The sequence below is a fragment of the Erpetoichthys calabaricus genome, chromosome 3 (genome assembly GCF_900747795.2).
Source record: "Erpetoichthys calabaricus chromosome 3, fErpCal1.3, whole genome shotgun sequence".
Lineage (NCBI taxonomy): Eukaryota > Metazoa > Chordata > Cladistia > Polypteriformes > Polypteridae > Erpetoichthys > Erpetoichthys calabaricus.
The window spans coordinates 30,623,892-30,646,439 of NC_041396.2; the positions used below are offsets into that span (position 1 = coordinate 30,623,892).

Sequence of the window (22,548 nt, forward strand, 5' to 3'; positions counted from 1 at the left end):
AATTTGAGTGCAAGGTTTTCTGGTATTCTCCTGGTTTTGTTTTTAGGCTGAGTAAGCGTGATGTGGTGCTCTCAACTAACTGATTTGTCTGTGTGATGTTTAGGTTATCATGCTGAAAATCAGTACAGCACTTGGATAAGATGGTACTGTAGTCCAACATGAAATGCAGGAAGCGAACAAATTGATCAGTCTTCATCTCCTGCACCACCCCCTTAGCCTTGGCTGCATCCTCGGACTTGACATCACTTCCTCCCTGCCATGTTCTCCATATGAACAACAGTGGGAGTGTAATTTTTTTCCCACAGCCTTCAGACATCTCAGCTGGCTTGGAAGCCACCGTGTGCTCTTCAGGCCACTGAAATGTGCCAGTTTCTCATTTAGCAGTTCACTTATTTCTGTCAGTTCTCTTCGCTTCTTTGGGGAATAGTAGTACATCTTAAAGATGGTTTTCAGTGTATCTTCAAATTTCACCAGGTACTCACAGCCTTTCACGCTATCCAGCATGGCTAGCTCTAATTTGTGTGCCACACAGTGGATTGTTATGATGTGGGGTATCCTATGTTTCAGTCTCCCAGCTACTCCCGTTTTCTCACCCATCATCACTGCAGCACCATCAAAATTTGCACACACTTTCTTTTTCCATGTGTCTTCTCTGATACCCATGGTGTTCACTGCTTCATCAATAGCCTCTAAAATACCTGCAGCATTTGCACTCTTGACTGGCTGACATTTGATCATGTATGTGGATATGTCACCATTATCTCTCACATACCTGACATGAACCAACTCCTGTTCTATTATACCAGTGTCTGTACTGCCATCTGCAAGAATGGATAAGAACCTGCTTTCTTGAATTTCCTTTTCGATCTGGTCTCTTGAAGTTTGTGCTATTGCTCCAATAAACTCTCTGCAAGCATGGTCATTGAGGTAAGTGGAACCAAGATCTAGGCCATTTGCTTTTTGAAGTTTGCAAAGACTGCTAAATTTTGCCAATGGTAGTTCACTCTTTGCAACATAGTACGCTGTTCTAAACAGCCTTTTCAGGACTTCTTGTTGTGCTTGGTTTATTTTTAGTATGTTTTTTGCAATTGGTGTTTGTTCTGGGAAATATGCTGCAGACTGAGCACCAATGCATTTCTTGTGATGCAGAGATTTCTCATAGTTTTTGATGGGGTCTTTCCTAAAATTACTGGTCCTAGTAACAAAGGCGCTTGTCGAGTCAGAAACCGAGGGAAACTCACGACACACCCGGCAGAACATTATGTTATTTAGCTTGTCATATTCCAGCCACAGAAATTCTTTTGTCCATGAAACCAAAAAGCTGTGCTTTCTTTTTGCCTCATAGTCTGATTTGTCATAACTTTTCCGATTTGTGGTAGGCTTTTCTTTGGCTGTCCCTACTTCAGCCTGACCTGTCTTATTTGGCTCAGCAGAAGTAAAATACCTGCATAAATCCATCTATTTTTACACACGCACACACGTAACGGTCAGCGATTTTTTAAATTCTCTGCGCAATCAACCTCTATCACATGTTTATACACAGTTCGCGTAATCACAAATTGAAAGTGAACATAAAAAACAAGCGCAAATTCAAACGCGATTTCAATATTTCACATATTGACAGTGGTTCATTGATGCCCGAAAATGACACAATTACCCAGCTACATTTGCAAAAGAATGCAAAAGCATTGACATATATTATTCCTTCCTAGGATAGCCCGCGGACAGGGCTGAGATAGATTTTGGTAGCCTGACTGGAAGACACAATAGCCCCGGGACGTCGGGCTAGCGATTTTGCGAGCCCTGCGATATGCATTTTTGGCTATACTGCTGCTGGCTTAAAGGACAGCTGCTGTACAGGCATTTAAATGATCCTCGCACAACGCAAAATGCAGATCACGAAGCACGGCACCATCAACTTCTGTACATGCTTTTAAATGATCGTCGTGCAACGTGACATGCAGCTCATGCAGCACGGCAGCAGAAGCTGCTGGCTTAAAGGACAGCTGCTGTACAGGTTTTTAAATAATCGTTGCTCAGCACGACATGCAGATCATGCAGCACAGCAGCTTTTGTACAGGCTTTTAAATGATCGATGCGCACCGCGACATGCAGAACACGCAGCTCAGTAGCAGCAGCTGATCAGTCTGCATCTCCTTAGCGTGTGTTCAGCCCCAACCCCCCTCCTCCCATTTACAACGCAAGTGGTAGAGACGTGAAGAGGCAAGCATGAAGCGAGCCCTCCACTGGGGGGTGGGCGAGCGAAGCGAGGAGGAGGGCAAAGCCCCTTAGTATGTATGTATGTATGTATATATCTTAGAATATTCACCCATTCTAGATTAATCCTATTCGTATTTGAAATGGTTAACTTGTATCATCATTTACAATATGATGAAGAAATACTTATAGAAAGTCTCAATTCAACCTTAATTATTTCATTTGTAAAGCATGTAAAGATTCTTTGTCTTTGTTATCGGAGCCTACTTGACGAAACAACCTACTCTCACTACCTGCACACGTTCAATACTTCTGATCCATATGCATCCGGCACAATTTAACAACAAAAAATGTGTTCTCTTAGGGCATAGATGTTAACATCTGGCCCACAGTGTAATTATATTTGGCCCACGAGAAAATACCAAATGTCTACTAGAGATGGCCCGTCGGTAGACAGCGCATGCACTGCTAATACTACAAATCCTAGAATGCTCTGCTGGTGCGTTGGCACGTCAATTAGGACCCACAAGTGCCCCCTCCTCTGTTGACATTCATTAGCGACCTCATGCTACCAGTCACATCAGGCCACCCCTCCCAAAAATGGCCAAACAAAAGGTGGAAAACAGAAGCTTTCTAGAAAAGTGGGAAGCAGAGTATCTGTTCACAAATGTAAAGGCGAGACATGTTTGTCTTGTGTGCAGAGCCAACGTAGCTATAACCAAAGAAAATAACAAAAGAAGACACTATGAAACGAAACACCACGACAAGTACAAGGACCTGGACATAGCGTAAAAGCACCAGAAAGTTGAGTAGATGAAAAGAAGTTTGGTTTCACGACAGACTATGTTCACAAAAGCCTTATCACAAAGTGAGGCTGCTGTAAAGGCTAGTTTTATTGTGGCAGCAGAGACTGCAAAATCACCCCGGCCCTTTAATTAGGGAGAGTTTGTCAAAAAGTGCATGATCAAAGTTTGCGACTTCGTGTGCCCAGATAAAAGGCAAGCATTTTTAAATGTGACCCTTAGCAGAAACACAGTAGCGGATTGTGCATGTGATCTTGCCACAAATATACATTAACAGCTGATGGAAAAGGGAAAAGATTTCATTGCATTCTCCCTTGCTGCGGAAGAGAATAGCAACACATCTGATACTGTCAGTCTTCATCCGTGGAGTGGACTCAAATCTGTGCGATACGGAGGAACTTTTGGGATTAAAATCAATGCATGGCACAACCACAGCAAAAGAAAACTTTGAAGAGGTTTCCAAATGTGTAACTCAAATGAGGCTACCTTGGGATAAATTTGTGGGACTAATGACAGATGGTGCGCATGCGATGTGCGGTCAAAAGAGTGGATTGGTGGCCAGGATTCAGGAGAAGATGCGGGGATGAGAACTGTGCAGGTGAGCTAACGGTTTATCACTGCATCATACATCAGGAATTGTTGTGTGGCAAAGTCCTGAAGATGAAACATGTTATAAGCACCATAACAAAAGTAGTTAACTTTATAAGAGCTAAAGGTTTGAATCACCACCAGTTCAAGTCTTTTCTGGAGGAGTGTTGTTTAGAATACGCAGACGTGCCATATCGCACAGAGGTGAGATAGTTAAGCATAGGAAAAGTACTGAACAGATGTTTCGAGCTGTGTGAAGAAATTTGTCAGTTTCTAGAAAGCAAAGGGAAAGACACAGCAGTGCTCCGGGATAAAGAGTTTCTGTCTGAGCTGGCATTTCTCTGTGACATCACAAGCCATCTCGATGTGCTGAACCTGCAGTTTCAGGGGCGGGGCCATGTCATCACAGACCTGTACGCTGCAGTGAGGGCTTTTAAAATGAATTTGTGCCTGTGGGAGACTCAGATGCTGCAAGGAAACCTGGGCCATTTTCCTTGCTGCCAAGCCATAAAAACGCAAATCTCTACAGCCGTGTTCCCAAGTGCACAATTTGCTGAAAAACTCTGTACTCAGCGCCGAGTTTACCCGGCGATTTGCCGACTTTGATGCCCACAAATGCAGGTTTGAACTGCTTAGTAATCCATTTGCAGTTGATGTGGAAAGCACACCAACTGATTGAACTCCAGGGTAGTGACACACTGAAGTCAAAGTATGACGCTGTGGGCGCTGCATAATTGCCATGTTACATCCCTGACACAATGCCTCAGGCTCCATACCCAAGCTGCTCAAATGCTCTCAATGTTCAGCAGCACATATCTGTGTGAGCAACTATTCTCCTTGATAAAGATGAATAAATCATCACACAGGAGTCGTCTCACTGATGAACACCTTCACTCAGTTCTGAGGATTTCTTCAGCTCAGAGCCTGACCCCAAACATTGATGAACTAGCATCCAAGAAGAGATGCCAGGTATCTGGCTTGGACCAGTGTGCATCAGAGTAGATCAGAGTGTAGCAAACTGAGCTTGAATGAATGTTTTCTTTATGCACTTTTCCTTGCTACTCCAAGGCATGGACTTGAATGGTTGGATTTTCATTGAAGGAAATTATTATTATATTCAAGGGCGGAGTGGTGGCTCTGAGGCTAAGGATCTGTTCTGGTATCCAGAAGGTTGCCGGATCGAATCTCCGTCACTGCCAAAAGAGATCCTACTCTGCTGGGCCCTTGAGCAAGACCCTTAACCTGTAATTGCTCCAGGGGCGCTGTACAATGGCTGACCCTGCACTCTGACCCCAAGGGGTATGCGAAAACTAACAAATTCCTAATACAACAAATTGTATAAGGCGAAATAAAGAACAAAAAAAAATTATTATTGTTAGCCTGTAAAAAAAAAAAAAAGGTTACCATTGAAATTTAATTCAGAAGGCTACAAATCGACAAAGAGGCATAAGATTTTTTTTTTTAATTTTATTTAAGAAATTAATGCTACAGATGTGTCTTTTATTTGACATTTGATTTCACATGTGTTTATATTATTAAGGTTTGCTTGTTCCAGATTCAATGTTTAAGCAAAACTTAAGTTTGTTTCCATATGAAAAGGTTTATCGTTATATCTGATGAGAAGGAAAAACTTCATTTTTTCAATAAATATCAAGGTTGGCCCGCGACTTTGTCCAAGTTTTTAATTTTGGCTCAGTGTGTATTTGAGTTTGACACCCCTGTCTTAGGGTACATCTAACAATTTGAGAACAGGACAAACACATAATGTAGGATAAAATACACGAACACTGTATCTTTGATTAAGTCATTTTGTGTGCACACAGATTACCATTTTTGTGTTTTCAAGTGTCACCTTCATTAAACCAGTTTCCCTTTGTGTGTAGGTGTCATAACATGTCCTGTTTTACAAATGTACTGCCAACAAAAAAAAAAAAAAAAATCAAACACAAACAGTACAAAGTTCATGTGCGGATCTTTGCTTGGTACAGTACTGCGGTCAGTATTCTAATCTGAACCCCAAGATCAGACAATGTTCTCCACTCCTGGGCAAGCAATATTGTCTGACAGCATGAAAGCATTGGTGTACACTAATGTGGATGGTGAATGGCTTTTAAGTGCAGCTTCAAGAGCTATACAGAAGACATGAAACAGACTGATGTATGATAGAGCTGAATTTTTTTTTTTTTTTTTAAAGACCCTGTCTCTAGCATTTGAATGCTTTGTTTAGCTAGATGTGTATTTAAATTGCCAGAAATTATCATTGGGGAGGGGTTTTGTTTTAATTTAATTTTTTTTTTTTTTGAAGAGCTTCCTTTTAGTGTTGACAAAATATTAAAAAACATAAACAAGAGTTATCATTAAACTTAGTAAACTAATATATATATTTTTTTAAACTGCAAGCTTTATGCACTGAATTTAAAATGGTATTGTTTACATATATTTGTTTTTAAATGTAGCACTATACATTTCTTTCTAATGAAAGTACTCAATCAGTACTCCAAATCAGCCTATAGAGTTCATTAAGAACTTGGTATGGGTATCAGCTACGAAAAAATTGCATCATTGTATCGCTACTATAAACTACATGTGTCAAACACTTATAATTCACTTATTATAATAAGTTTTTGCTCAGTTACAAACTCTGCAACACAAAAAACTCTTTACCAGGTTCAGGCCCAAAACACTTTGATCATCCTGTTGTACATTAGTTACAAAATGTAAAAAGAAACTAGATAAAGGTTAATATAAATAGCGAAAAATGAAGATATAAAAGTTGAAGGTTCATTTCTAAAATAAAAATTTATGGAAGAAAACTATTTACAACATTTCTAGAAGACAACATGTAATAAAAATGAGCAAAGCTACAATGTGGGTGCACAGTTCAGTGATAATCAATATGTAAAGAATTTTAAACTGAAGATTAGTAATGCTTAACAGGAACTAATCTTCAGTAGGTCCAAGTTCCGCTTTCCAATAACACAGTCCTGTGGCTTTGACATCCACTTCCCAAAATAAAAAATAAAAACAAAAATGTAGAAACTGAGAGGTAAGAAAAAAAAAAAACAGTGGAAAATGAGAGAAAAGACAAAAATCAACAGAAAGGGAAAGCAGCAAGTTACTCAAATTAACCAACTGTTCATAATTTGCTTTGCAACATTAAAAAAAGGAGAGCCAAATCTCCAAGATGAGACAGAAGGAAGGTCAGTCTCAAAAGAGCCACAGTTACTCATCACTTCTCTTAGAAAATACATGACTTTGAATGAGGAACTAAATTGACATCTCACCGGTCTCCTCCCGGCAATCAAACAAAAAACACAGTTAAACTATAGCAATCATTAGCAAAAAGAAATCTGAACTACCAGTTGTCAGAGGAATTGCATTAACTTCCTCAATTTAATATTAGGAAACACTGAAACTACTCACTGAAGCTTAAGCAAAAGGACCACAAATGGTTACGCATCTCTGCTTCCTCTGAAGATCTCATGTGTCTGCTAGTTAAGTCTACCACTATCAATCATCTGCACTTCATTTTGGAAATGTACTGTCATTTCCTCTAATGTCATTAAAATTGGTAACTTTAAACTACTCTATATCCACTATCTGCTTTTTCCTACTGTTCACCGTTTCCTAAAAAGAAACAAGTGCAAAAAGGAAAATTCTCAAACCCATCCCAGCATGAACCAAAACTAGCTCATGGAAACCCACTAGTTTTAAATGAAAAAATTTTATTTCCTCAGCAGCTTAAAATGAATCAGGACACAATGCCAAAGTCATCAGTCAAGTGCAGTTGTGTTTTTAAATTACTTTTCAACACAGTTAAGATTAAAATCTTGAATGTTTCTAAGAGCCATGGTTAGACCATATATAGCACAGTGTCTTTTTTATTGTTTTAAAAAAAAAAAAAAAAAAAAGATGCGACACTTTGGGGGTTGGGCAAGGTACTGACAAAACACAGAATGTTAAATTGTCTGACTTAAATTTCAAAGGATTGAACAAGACAGGGGAAAAAAACAACTGGCCTCAATCTCAAGGCACAGAAACACACACACTTAGGAGCTTAATTCAGCAAGGAAACCATTCTATAAGGATGCTACGAGCCCCTCTGACAACCTGACCCATTTACAGCATGAAGAGCATTTGTTGAAACTCAAAACTCAGGTCTGCTGCTGTAAGAGCACCAAATTACACTTGAAAAGCAAGGCATTATTCAGGCCACATGAAGGGGTCTGACAGGGATCTGATGGGCTTATATTAGGTCAATTCTTTCTAAATATTTACATAACCAATTCCATGACGTTAATTATATGAAATTAAACTAATCTGCTAAATTAGACATTAGACTATTGGATAAAAACTAAGCCTGGCCTCTTGACACTGTAAACATTTTGGAGATGGGAGAATTTATAAGACAACGGAAATAAAACTGGAACATGATGTTAATGCAAGCCATAATCCACTGTAAACACTACTTTATGTCACTCCACGTACTACAAAACAAAAACCACAATAACCATCTGCTTCTCTCCACTTCCATTTTTTCAGGTATTATCACATTGCAAGAGAATGGGGAGAGGTAAGTGGTCTTCTACTATGATAGCATCAAATAAACACAGAAACAAGTAACTTACTCCATTTATAGTTTTATGAAAATACAACTATGTTTTAAGAAAAAGTTGAAATCTTATCATAAAACTAATAATGCACATACATATGCATTCACATGCCTGCTATAGATAGAACTGATTAAAAACTATTAGTCTCAAAAAAAAATTTTTTTTGACACTTTATCCGGGTTTGAATTTCATGTGTGGCATGTGTTTGGGTGCGATTTTGGCATAGGGTTTTTAATGTATGGACTACATGATTTATGCTGTTCAGGAACTGAAATAAATTAATACTGCATAAAATCAGTACTAAAAATGTAAATGTTAGTATATTATTGACATGAATAGATAACTCAAAATATTTTTATTTTCATTACCTCATCACTGTCACTTTTATAACCATACACTTTTCAAATAAGGTTTCTCAGGTTAGCAGCATTTGCTGTGGTGAAATTTATGTTTTCAAAAGCATATGGAGGACACGTTACCTGGATAATAACATTTACTAAAGAGTAATATTAAGAACAAATTAAATTCATCAGAATTTCACAAACTACTAATGCTATCATTTTACAAATCTCTTCCTCCTTTTTTTTTTTAGATTTTTCCTACCTCTATGGCCACCCTTGTAAAATTAAACCTGTCAACTGAATATTAATCAGATCTCTCAGTATTCCCATAAAACGGCCATTGTGGTGTTTTTCAGAAAAATCACAGAATGAATGCAAAAACCTCTGATCCTTTCCCTGGACGGAGTAGGACAGCAAATAATAAAACAATTAATCTTGGAATGATTTCATCTCCTCTTACAAATTTGTGACACTGCGAGTTAAACAATTACAACTCACATCTGATCGGTCACATCACTGCACTAAGAAAGCACACACAAATCTATTTCTGAATTAACTCTATTATGGGATAAAAGTGACAATAAAAAAAGACTACATGTATGCTTTTTGGTTTTGTTTTTAAAAATAAGCACAATTCCCACAATTGTAGGCTGAAATTCTCCTGCCTTGCCCACAAAGGACATGCGTTAAAGTGGTGCTATATCGTCATTTTCTCACATAATATTTTGCCTTACAAAGTAATTTGTGTACCTGCAGTCAAGCATGAGTGCAATACAAACCTCCAATTGGTACTACAGATACCAAAAAAAAGCTGGTACTGATCAGACTTAGAAATTTTGGCATCAAATTGGCACCAAAGCATCAATTATTGTGACATCCCTACTGTAGTGGGTGGTGAAGGGGGCATAGAATATTACTGACACCTAGATGTCATCTAGAATATGCTGCTACAGTATATGTACAGTATCTCACAAAAGTGAGTACACCCCTCACATTTTTTGTAAATATTTTATTATATCTTTTCATGGGACAACACTGAAGATATGACATTTTGATACAATATAAAGTAGTCAGTGTACAGCTTGTATAACAGTGTAAATTTGCTGTCCCCTCAAAATAACTTAACACATAGCCATTAATGTCTAAACCGCTGGCAACAAAAGTGAGTACACCCCTAAGTGAAAAATGTGAGGGGTGTACTCACTTTGTGAGATACTGTATATGAGATGCAGGCAGTATTATTAAAGACTTTAACCATCCTGCACACAATTCACTTGCACCATTAGAATCAGGAACAGTTTCTATACACAGATGATAAGGTTTCTGCAAAACCAATCATAGTAAGAAATATTGGAAAATAAAAATCTTAGTGTGTATGTGTGTGTGCATATGTGTACAAATATAAATACATATATTAACTCATTCTATATAAAATTGTGTTTGTTACCTTGTTATTATTGTATTATTGTTACTGTTCTAAAAAGACTTGTAAATAAGAATTTCATTGTACTTTGTAAACTACATTATGTTCTATGTACTGCAACAGTAGTAATTACTGGATACTGCATGCCATTCACACCCATACCATTATATGGCATTTTTGTATGAGTTTTCAAAATGATCATCAAATTTTAGGTGTTCTAGTAATAAATGTTACTTTCGCCTTCAAATACTCCACAAAATGAAAAAATTGTGTTTGGCAGTTAATTTTCACCAGTTAAGTATGCTATTTTAGCAATCCTTCTAAATACATGTCCCTATGATCATGCACTTCTGTTAACACAATGTATGTCATACAATTAATAGATATTTGCCTCATGCTTAACGAGCTGAGCCACACAAATCTGGCCAATGTGGAGGTTTTCAAACACCAACTAAGTACATTTTATTTTAGAATGAACAGAAGAAGCAGCTCATTTCGTCACTGTTCTGATGGAGTTGTTTATTTATCCAAGTGTTGCACTCAAAGCAAGGGTGGTTCCTGCCCTGCAGCCGGCGTGTCTGAACAGGATAAACTGGTTAGAAAATGAATGAATGGTTGGATGGACAACTGTTGATATTACAATCAGAGGACTGCTGCAAAGTCTTCATTACTTTATGTTAAGAATATACAGTAAAATTAATTACATTTGCAAACTTATGTCATAAAGGTTGAAGGTACAAGAATGTTTACTGATTGAAAAATGATCAGGATTAGATATAAGATATTGAACAAAGTTTTCAACATAATCTGTAATTTCCATGTACTTCTTTACATTGCCACCTAGAAGACATTATATTTACATACATTAACTTCTATCTACTTAGCTGTTACCTTTGCCCAAGATGATCTGAAAACTGTGAAGAAACCATAAAATATGGATGGTATGTAAATTTACTCCTAAAAAAATAACATTTTGAGAATATAAATGTGATGGAATCACACAAGTACTAAAATACGGCGGTATGTTAATTTACTCCTTAAAACGCTAGTCAATGAAGACTGTGTACATAACACACCGAGGTACACCTAAGGGACTGACTATATTATTTACAAAAATACAATGCGATCTTTATAAGGATGTTCCTGTTTACTCATTAAAGCCTTGTTCTTCTAAACTACTTTTCATCTCATAGTCTTTCTGGTGGTTACTTCCTATGACCCAAGGTTAGAACAAGGTTTATAACCCTGTTAAGTTACATAAAGGCAGACAAAATGAAGGTCTGAATCAAGAAAAGCATCCGATTGTAAAAGCTTCTCTTCCAATACACCTCTAAAGTTTGGTAGGGCAACCGGCCAATGTGGGTGAACCCAAAAAATGGCTATTAAACCAGCAGAGAGAATCATTCTGACAATGTAACCAAAGTGGTAAGAGATGCCAATAAACAATTAGTAGAGTGCTAAAATACTGAATACGTTTTATAACGCGAATCATAGTTCAGTTATATACAAGCTGAAAATGATTGCTGTATGTTCAAAAACATATCTCTCCCAATATATATATAAAATCCAACATCTGTCTGTTTTTCACGAACTACTTAACAGATTTAAATTGGGATTTTTTCTATAATTTTCTTGAACATTACGAATCCGAGACATGCAGCGGGCTAAGGGAAGGGGGGCGGGGCCCTCCTCAACCTCACGCCAGACTCGGGGCATACCGTACCTCCGCTTAGCAAGCGAATGAGAGAACTACTTAACGGACTTAGATCAATATTTTTCTATAATTTGCTTGAATATTCCGGTTGATTTCGCGACTTCTCATCACGCCAAGAATCATAGTTCGCTTGCAGGAGCAATATATTCGCGCTAATCCGAGGCAGAGGCTGGGGCTGAGGGAAGGAGGAAGCATGATGTCAGGAGGGGGTAGCCAGGCAGGGCCCTCCTCACTGTCCTGTTTCATTACTATGCGAGCGGAGCAGGATCAGCTAGTTTTCAATATATTTGTGTATACAATACAATCACTGCCAGGCTAAATGTACAGAATATAAATATACAGAGATATACAATGAGTCAGTGATGGAGAATGAATCTGCAGCACTGTAATTAGGCTTTCCACCTTTCTTTTATTTTAAACCTATGATCACAAGGAGCGGGAGTTCACAAAATGAACTCAGTAAAAGCACTAAAGGCAACATTTTGTGCCTTCTCAGCCACTGTAACCAATGATTTAACAATTACTGGACAAGTCTCATGATCAATGAATGAAGGAGAGGCAGGTCTTTAATTCATAATCGATCAATTGAACTTGCTCCCGTCATCCATGAGAGTATTTTCTGGAGGTGGCTTATTTAATCATATTTTATTCAAAATACATAATCCGTGACACAGTGAGCATATTCCTGGACATGTCAATTATGTGACATAAATAATTTTACATTTTTTCTTCATGGATGTTTTGATTTTATTGGCTGTGGTGTAAAGTAGGCCACCACTGAAGTCTGTTATACCTAGAATGTTGTTAACTGCACTCTCCATGAAAATATGATATTACACGTTTTCCTCCGTCATCAATAGAAACCATATGGGGTAAGTAATAAATAACTATTACTTTTGATTGTAGTATTTTTTTCAACTACCTCTCAAATACTACAAACAAGGTCTGCTACCTGCTTGAAAATTTTCTACCTAAGACTAACATCTCAACTAAAAAATGAAAATGTTTATTAGAAAGTGCTGTCTTTAAACCAGAGTTGTGCAATTTGTGTAAATCTGCATTTGAATATGCAAATACAGTACAAATATCATGATTCACTCCTTTATAAAAAAAAAAAAGCATACAGACTATACTCTGTCATATCATTGCATCACGGTCTCTACCTAAAAGAACTGAAGAAACTTCCTGGGGTCTTCAGGCACAAAAATATCAGCTCTAGTTAGTTTGTGCATTGCATTTTTAAAAGATCCTAACTACCTGCACAGAATAACATGTGAAATAATTTCTGCAATTATAGTTCTATCATATAAAAAGTGTTGTTTATATGTAAAAGGACTGTGTTGTTTATATGTAAAAGGACTGCTCAAGTTTGTTTTCCATGTTAAACATCCAATTATTTGTACCCACCTCTATCCAACTCCATTGTGGATTTAGTATTATGTTATCACTGACATCAGTTTCAAAGTTAAGGTGTTAAACTTTTGGCACCACAACTTCATGATTTGGTTTAGTAACCTCCAAAGCTGATTTTGCCTCAGAGCTTTGATTTGTAATAGCCACAAATATATCACTATCAAAATCAGGTCTCTGAAGACACCAGTTACAGCCTTCTGGCATTTTTTTTTTAACTTTAATGTCTTACTTTCAGCCATTTAGAATGGCTCTATTCTTGGTGCTCAAGCAATGTTCTTAAAGATTACTGCATCCAGCTGCTATGAATGCTGTGAATTTCCCATTGGGATTAATAAAGTATCTATCTATCTATCTGCTATAATAAAAAGCAATGATGCTCTTCAAATGCCAGTGTTTTCACACAGTCTTTAAAAGACATGTTCTGTACAAAGCCTTGTTAATCCAAAGTAAGATTTTTGACAAGCAAATCCTCTGAGGATAAAGCAACATAACACAAAAGAGTGTTTTTATTTTATATGGCACTCTTCTATTAATAATCTCCATGTTCAATGTGAGTCAAGCATTACAATGGTCAAATAATTCCATGTACCTATTTTTTATAACTGGCAAATACAATTTGGAGGAGACTCTCCATTAATTAAACTAAGCCAAAATACAGTTGTAAAGAATGTGGCAGTCGCCTCCTTTCATGAAAATCGCTCCAGCCGTTTGGAGGTGATGCTGGAACATGCATACATACATACATAGACATATATATGATGATGCAAATATTTAGATCATGATTACAAATACTCCAGTAATAAGTCTTCAGCAAACTACTAATACATTTCAGCAAACTACTAATATATTTTTTACACTGAAACAAACTTCGGGGCACAAAACCTCTGACAGCAACTCCTCAATTTCTGGTACCACTGACTCCTATTCCTCTCCTTGTAATTAGACTAATATATTTATTTACTAGGAAGACTGAAAGCATGCAATATACAAGGCACTTCATTGCTGCCAGTGGAATCATCGGGCTATGTTTCAGCACTCAAACCTATTAAGGTTTGGGTTTAAAGGCCATGAAAATGTTGGTGTGGCTAATAATCACTGAGTAACATTAAATATAAGACTAAACTTAGAAAATTAAAAAGCAGCTCATTTTTATCAAAAGTCTGAAAGAAAAAACTTAATCGAATCAATATATGTGAACTTGGAAAATGTAACATTACAGTACATTACAATTTACATTTTTACCAACTCCAGAAATTACTTCAAGTTCCACAGCCCTGGTCAGTTAAGCACAATAACTTAAAAATAACATTTGAATAGATTAATTGAATAATATCTTTACATGAAATAACCGCAGGTATACACTGAAAAATATTCTTTTGATAATTTAATGTGATTTTTATACATATTTTTGAGCACTTAATTAAAAAATTAAAACCATTTTGCTTCATTATGTAAAATTTATTTACAACACACTATTCCTAGCTGTCAATTAGGTTTTTTATTGTTTCTGCGCTATAATTAAGTATCTAATGTTAATTTATTTGAATTTAATATTTTACCATATTAAAAAGTTTAAAGCAAAACACTTATCCTATTTGATAATAAGGTCAGAATATAGTTAGAACTGAACACTGTGATGAGCAGAAGAAAAGAATGGCCTGCTAGAATAAAACTACAGCTTGGTGCCAGAAACAGCATTAGACCTAGATTGGCTGATCCCAATAAAGTACTGCTACCATCACTCTTAATGAAACACAATCCAAATTACACAGAAATTGTGGAAAATGTATTAGTTAAGTTTAAGGAATTAGGTCGCAACTGGTGTCTCAAAGTTCACTTTTTGGATTCACATTTTGAATTTTTCCCTGAAAATCTTGAAGTAGCGAGTGAAAAGCAGAATGAAAGATTCCATTAAGATATCAAGGACATGGAAAGCAGGTACCAGGGACGATGGCATAACAGAATGATGGCAGACTACTGCTGGATGATTCATTGGGACAGAAAATTTAAAAAGTGACAAAAACTATATAAGTTCTGTGCAAATCAATGAATATGTTTGGTTTTCTTTACATATTTGTTTAAAAGTATTAGATTGACTAAAAGTTTTCACATTAAACAGATTCAGAACAATTGTGCATACGTGAAGAAATTGCACAATTTGTTACATTTTCATTTCTTTTCAGTTTTGTACTTAAATGTGATGTGATTTAAAGATTCTAATTATATTTTTATAGTGTCATAAATGCAAATAAAAATATTTGCAACTCAACCCATTTTTATAAGTTTAATTTTGCAGACCTGTGATAATCAATCAAAACTTGCCCAGTGGAGAAGATGAAACTTCAGACACATAACATGCAGATCTAATTTGGCAGAGACTTTTATCAAACTAAAAACTAACAAAATACAATGAAAAAAGGAATTATGAAAACGTCAAGATCAAGATTAATATTACTCCAGGAATGACTCATCAGCAAGCTACGACTAAATGGTAGAAAAACGTACTGTCAGTAGGCAGAATAACATAGAAATATCACACTTCCATAAATAAAATGGGTGAGATTTTTACGACTTGACTTAGATTAATGTTACAACTACTGACTTATATTTTCAAAGGTTGGAGCACTCAAGTAGGAGGTGGGGAGTGAACCAGCAACCACTCCGTTTAGTTATGCAACACCAGCACAGATATGATTAATGAAATCCTTTCAAAGTTTTTTTTTTTTTATAATGGCCATCTTGAAACCGCTGCTAGTTTATGAGTGTCTAAACAAGTTATACAAGACTCACTCTGGCAGCGATAACAAACCACTGGTAACCAGGTTTAAATATGAGCACTGACTGAATGCCAAGCTGCGTTGCTCGGATACCTTTCGCCTTTTCGTATGATTAACATAGTACAACTTAACGTGCCTACGGGTAATCAGTACCAGAATGTAGAATAAACTGGAAAGTTCTGTGAACACCAAGGCATGATCTGTGCAAGCAACTAACAAAAGCCAGGCCATGGTATGATGTCATCTTTAACGAAGAAGGGGGGAGGCGATTTTGCAAACGTCTCGAGACACTGTCTTGCACCTCACCATCTACAACGAATGTTCTGATTCGTAAAACCTTACATCGTGTTTATCGCATTAAGCACAGCCGTCATTAGTGAGTAAATGGCCCAAGTTGAAGGGTACAGCACCTATCGAAACTATCAGTTAACAGACGGAATACATCTGAAATCCCTGAATGCGTGCCACATGTTTGTTATAAATGTAAAACACTCTCAGAAAAATTACTATTTTAGCATTTGAAAAATGCAGATGGAGCTAACAGAGACAATGGAAGAAATGCAATCAAAATTTTGCGCGACAACCTGTGCTGTCAAGCAGCGTGACACGAAACAAAATTAAAAAGTGGATGCCGTTTTTATACCCCATGTCTCCATGGAAATAACAACCATGCGATGATTAAAAGTGAAGTATGCGCAAGGCAACATTGTGATTGCACACGAATAATCGCCTTTTCAGAGGGAAGCACACCGCAACTGCGTCTTGTACTTCGGTCGCTTTCCGATAATCTGGAGATGCAGAAACGCGACCTGGCTTCAATAAATGAAGTGCGTTACTAAAAATACTGCGTGCGCCGCCTCTGGACATCCCCCCTTATGCCTTCCAGCGAGGCCTCTGGTCGAGCGAGAGCCTGCTGGTTGAAGTTAGGTATGCACGCTCGGGCCTGCATATCTCCGCCTCTCACAGAGGACTCTGTGCAAGTTACTGGACGTTTCTTACCACACTGATCCGTAGGCCCCTGATCCCACAGGAGTGATGTTCTGGTAACGTTCCGGAACCTCCCAGATCGTTTTATTGAGTTCCTGTCGATAAAAAGTAGGTCTTTCTCTCTGCGACATTCCTGCAGAAGACACCCCCTCCCCAGCGGTAGGACGCGTGCACTTATTTGCCAATCTCCTTCACGTTCCGCTGTGTCTCAAATGTGAACAAATAACACGACAAGCTCCTGCAATTTCACCGCTCGCCCCAGTTCCGCGCACTCAGGTTGCTTGGCACTGCCCGACTGTCTGCAGCCCAGCTGCGCGCGCGATCTCGTGCCGAAGCCACAAGTGTTCTCGCGATAGAAGCCGCAGCACCACGGCAACGAGGGAATCGCGCATGCGTGGAGATAATCAACTTTTAAACTTCGCATACTTTTGTGATGGAAGAAGAGGCGCGTTCCAGCCTGCACAGGGAAGTGTTAACACTTGCGGACAAAGAAAAATATCCTCATCAATCTACTTTGTGAATAACTTAGTGACATGAAACCTTTTCCAGTAGTATCAGACGTTTGGCAGGGGCACATTTTGATCAGGATTCCTTTCAGGCAGAGACAGAGGCGGATTTATAATAATAACAATAACCAGCGGGAAGACGCGGACCGGTGCCCAAATAAAAAGACATGGAAAATGCAGTCAAAGATAATGCCATGTGGAAGTCCAAAGCGAAGTAAATGTTTTAATGAAAAATTGAACAGAGAGTGGAAAACATAAACAAGAACACATACCAGAATGTAACGAAACATTAAAGCAAAAGACTGAAAAGACAAATAGTAGGTGATAAGAAATCATGTAAGGCAAAGTACACAGAAGACAGCAAGGTTTGACCTTATTAGCAGTGTAAAAATGACAATGTACTTTTCCTTGAAGAGAAGTGTGTTGTATCATGATTTTAATGTCTTCCTATCTAGAGACTCTTGAAAATGCTACATAAACTTACTTCTCCATAAGAAAAAAAAAACAGGCAAGTCCAGGTATAAGGCCAGCTTTATTGAATGTCTGTCCTGGAGCTTTATTAATGGTCATCACAAAGGCTGGGTAAATAGGAAATTGTCTGCCTTTGAATTGGAAAAGGCATAGTGCAGAGATCCAGACAAGGATAAAAAAAAAAGAATTTCTCCAATAGAAAGATTCTGTGGTTACCTCAAACTTAATCATGTCCAATCCACATCACTGTGGTAGGAGTGCCACTGCACTTTTTCTGTAAGGCCAAAGCACCCAGGAATTTCTTTGGGTTTAGGAGGGTTTAACTAGACGTTTGTGATAAAGATGATCTACTTCGTCTTCTGTCGTGTAAGTCAGGCAAACACAAATCATATTCTTAAGGCACCTCTCATGAAGCACAGCACCCCGGTCACTCTGCTGAGGTTACTGTAATACTATTCTGGCCTTGAGCTTATTTTTGTGTTAGAATAGCTGCCAATTGCTCCGATACATTTCTTGTCAGTCTATGTGTGCTGCTGCATCTCCACCTGCCATCATACAGAGCTGTAGCGTAATTTGGAGTCTGCCATGGCATAGTCATCCAAATCATTGGTAAGGTTACACATGTCATAGCATAAGCTGTCAATTGAGTCAAAGGTAAAGTACCAAGGGTGAGCATTTCCTGTCAGTTGATACATTCTGCCATGTCTCCGCCATACTGTTAAAGTCTCATTTCGAGACCACCATAAAAACGATTATCCAAGTCATGGGTCATGCCACGTGTGTCTTGGCACTAGCTGTTGATTGAGACTAATATGAAGTGTCAAAGACCATGACCGAATGAGTTTTACACAATAAATAGACACCCCTTAGCACTTTATATATACAGATATATTTCATTATACTGCACCTTTCCTATGCTCAACACACTTAGGAGGGAGGGGCCCCTCCCCCACATCCCAACATGGTAAAATTTATTACTATTATTTTAGAGCAAAGTCTTAATTAGTATGCTGTCTCAAATTATGAAAACTTTACTTTCAGTCTTAACAGACTTGCTGCCTGGTCCAAATTGGTCACCTGGCTATCGAGAGGCTCTAAATTTTCATTTCTTTGACTCCAGTGCCGCTGTTTTTAGCCATGCAGTGACTACAGTGGGGCCTTGAGACAGTGAAGCAGAATGAGATATAGCTGAATCGCCTAAACAAATTTAATAAGAACAATTGTTGGACTGACTAATCGCTAACAGGTTCCTAACGTGGTCCTCCAAAGTGTATATTTTCCTGACCATCTGTAAGTTAACTATATACTCCTGTAGGTGAATCTGTCTGTACTCCTACCAGGAAAACCTAAACTGTATTTGCTGCAGAACACTCAACTTTTTGTCACACATGTGCACATGGGAGACAGCTTAAGGGTTTTGGTGATGGTAATTACCTGCCAGACCAGGGCTTGGCGCTTTATACTAATGCCTTCACTTCTACTCCCTCTGCAGAACAGAAGATTGACAACCACTCCATCTCTGACATCATTTCTGTGTCTGTCCACCTGGACCCTCTCCTTCCTGCCTCATAACTACATAACCTGGAAATCGTCCATCTTGAGTCAGTTCTGTGATGAACTCGCCTCTGAAAAGACTTTCCCACAAATGTTGCATTTTTCTTTTTGCTTTAAGCCTTCCAGTTATACGGTGTCACCAAGGTGGTGCCGCACTTCTTTATTGTTCTATGTGTCCTGTTTTACAGTGGATCCTGCTGACTACGCCACTATAAAATGGGACCTATGTTTATCACCAAGTCCATTATTGTCTAGGTACTTTCAGTTGCTTCCATGCCTTTGGAGTTTAGCTGGTTTGCTTCAAGAGACTCGCATTCAACCTTTCACTACAGGCTGGCTCCAACTCTTTATTGTTGTTTGTGTCCTGCTTTACTGTGGATGCAGATGACTACGTCATTGATGCTTTCAGTTGCTCCAGTGCCTTTCAAGTTTATCTGATGTGCTTCAAGACATTTGCATACAACCTTTCACCATTGGCTGGACAATTGACAGGCTTTTGGTTTCTTCTCCTAGTAGGCATGGGTATGCTTAATTGAAGAAACATTACATATTCTGTACTACAGACTACTGTCCTGCTTCTTCTTTTCTGCCTGTTCTTGTTTTTTCCCACTTTTTGCTTCCAGAGATGTAAATCTTTTTCATGATTTATGAAAATGCTGCTGATTAAATTTAATGTTACTAAAAAAGTAACATTCATCTCAGTCATTCTCACCACGGAGATTGGGGCCAGCTTATGAGGGTTCTACCCATGTCATTTAAGTGTGTCAATGCTATGTTTAGAAGGAGATTCCCGCAGATTAGCACTGAGTACTGAAGTAAACAAACACCTGCAGGTACCCCCTCCCAGTACGGGATCCCAGTCAATTGCCTATTTTATTTTACATGTAACTATGCCTCTACTAGCATGTTATGGCAAAGCTATTGAATTGCCTAAAATTGAATAGGCACTATACAAGAGCAGCAAGTGGTGTAAGATTATGAAATAGTTGTATAGCTAACTATAGTGCCCTCCAGATTGTATGGGACAAAGACACTTTTTTCATTGATTTACCCCTCTGCTGTACAGTTTATAATTATTAATCAAACATTTCAGATGTAATTAAAGTGCACATGGCAGACTTTGATTTCAATACACTTTTTTCTACATCCATCCATCCATTATCCAACCTGCTATATCCTAACACGGGTCACGGGGGTCTGCTGGAGCCAATCCCAGCCAGCACAGGGCGCAAGGCAGGAACAAATCCCGGGCAGGGTGCCAGCCCACCGCAGGACACACACACCAAGCACACACACTAGGGACAATTTAGGTTCACCAATACACCTAACCTGCATGTCTTTGGACTGTGGGAGGAAACCGGAGCACCTGAAGGAAACCCACACAGACACGGGGAGAACATGCAAACTCCACGCAGGGAGGACCCAGGAAGCGAACCCAGGTCTCCTTACTGCGAGGCAGCAGTGCTACCACTGCGCCACCATGCTGCCCCTTTTTTCTACATTGTCCCCCCATTTTAGGGCATCATAATGTTTGAGACACTTGACATCACAGGTGATTACTCAAGTGTGCAGCCATAAGATACCTAGGATTTCTTACCCTCTTTTGAGTTTGTAGTTGCCATTGTTCAACATGAGGACAGGAGCTGTGTCAGTGAAAGTCAAAGAAGCCATTATGAGGCTGAGAAATGAAAATAAAACCATTATAGCCATTGGTAAAACTTTAGGATTACCTAAATCAACTGCAATATTATTTAGAAGAAAGAATGCACTGGTGAGCTCAGTAATCCCAAAAGGACTGTTAGCTCAAGGAAGACCTCCTCTGCTGATGACAGAAGAATCCTTACTATGGTAAAGAAAATGCCCCAAACGCCTGTCCGACAGATCAGAAACAGTCTTCAGGCGGCAGATATGCGTGTGTCAGAGATGACTATCTGCAGAAGACTTCATGAACAGAAACAATGAGGCCGCGCTGCAAAGTGCAAACCACTAGTTAGCCACGAACACAGGATTGGCAGATTACAGCTTGTGAAAAAGGGCTTAGAAAAGAGCCTGCACAAAGGTCTTATGGACTGGCAAGACAAAGATGAACCTGTGTCAGAGTGATAGCAAGAGCAAAGTGTGAAGATGAAAGGAACTGACTAAAATCCGAAGCAGACCACCTTATCTGTTAAATATGGTGGTGGGGGTGTTATGGCTTGGGCATGTATGGCTGCCACAGGTCCTGGCGCACTTCTCTTCATTGATGATGGAACTGCTGATGGCAGTGGCATAATGAATTCTGAGGTGTATAGAAACATTTTATCTGCTCAAGTTCCAGTAAAGTCCTGCGGTGGGTTGGCACCCTGCCCAGGATTGTTTCCTGCCTTGTGCCCTGTGTTGGCTGGGATTGGCTCCAGCAGCCCCCGTGACCCTGTGTTCGGATTCAGCGGGTTGGAAAATGGATGGATGGATGGAAGTTCCAGTAAATGACTCCAAACACATTGGACAGCATTTCATCTAATAACATGACAATGATCCAAATATACTGCTAAGGCAACACAGCAGTTTTTCAAAGTTAATAACAGAAAATTCTTGAATGGGCAAGCCAGTCACCTGATTTAAATCCAATTGATCAGGCCTTCCATATGCTGTAGATAAAAGTTAAGGGGGCAAGCCCACGAAACAAGCTGGAGCTGAAGATGGCAGTGATAGAGGCTTGACAGAGTATCACTAGAGAAGATCCTCAGTACCTGTTGATGTCTATGAATCGCAGACTTTAATCAGTCATTGCATGCAAGGATTCCTTTGATACCGTTTCTCTTCAGAAAATCCTTGGGTACCGTTGGTTTGACTTTGAGTCAAACCAGCGGTTGCTCACGAAGTCTCAAATGAGGCAAATTACCTGCATTGTGAGTGATCATCAGTTATGGCACTATGGCCATGTGGCATGATTCCCAGAGGGTGATCCTGTTCACATGATCCTCATTGTTGAAGACACAAGTGTCTGAACCAGGTCAAGGGGATGCCCATGTAACACCTGGCTGCAGCAGATAGATGGTAATTTCCGGACGGTGGGACTGGACCGCGTATCTGCCTTGGGGGTTGCCAACTGGGATCCTGAGCTGTTTTATCATTTGGTGGGTGCAGCAACGTGCTGTACCA

The 22,548-nt window shown here is 38.8% G+C and overlaps 1 protein-coding gene across 3 annotated transcripts in view; it reads right to left on the bottom strand.

Annotated features, from left to right (window-relative positions):
• The window catches only part of LOC114647868 (mitogen-activated protein kinase 14A), a 42,324-nt gene extending 25,107 nt beyond the window's left edge, over positions 1-17,217 (bottom strand). For 2 of the 3 annotated variants that reach the window (XM_051924460.1, XM_051924459.1), the window contains exon 1: positions 16,889-17,216. In XM_051924460.1, the coding sequence (XP_051780420.1) occupies positions 16,889-17,007 (119 nt within the window). In that variant the 5' untranslated portion in view covers positions 17,008-17,216. Of the gene's footprint in view, positions 1-16,888 lie in introns of all 3 variants that reach the window. The other variant, XM_028796543.2, reaches the window with a different exon arrangement.
• Positions 17,218-22,548: the final 5,331 nt, after the last annotated feature.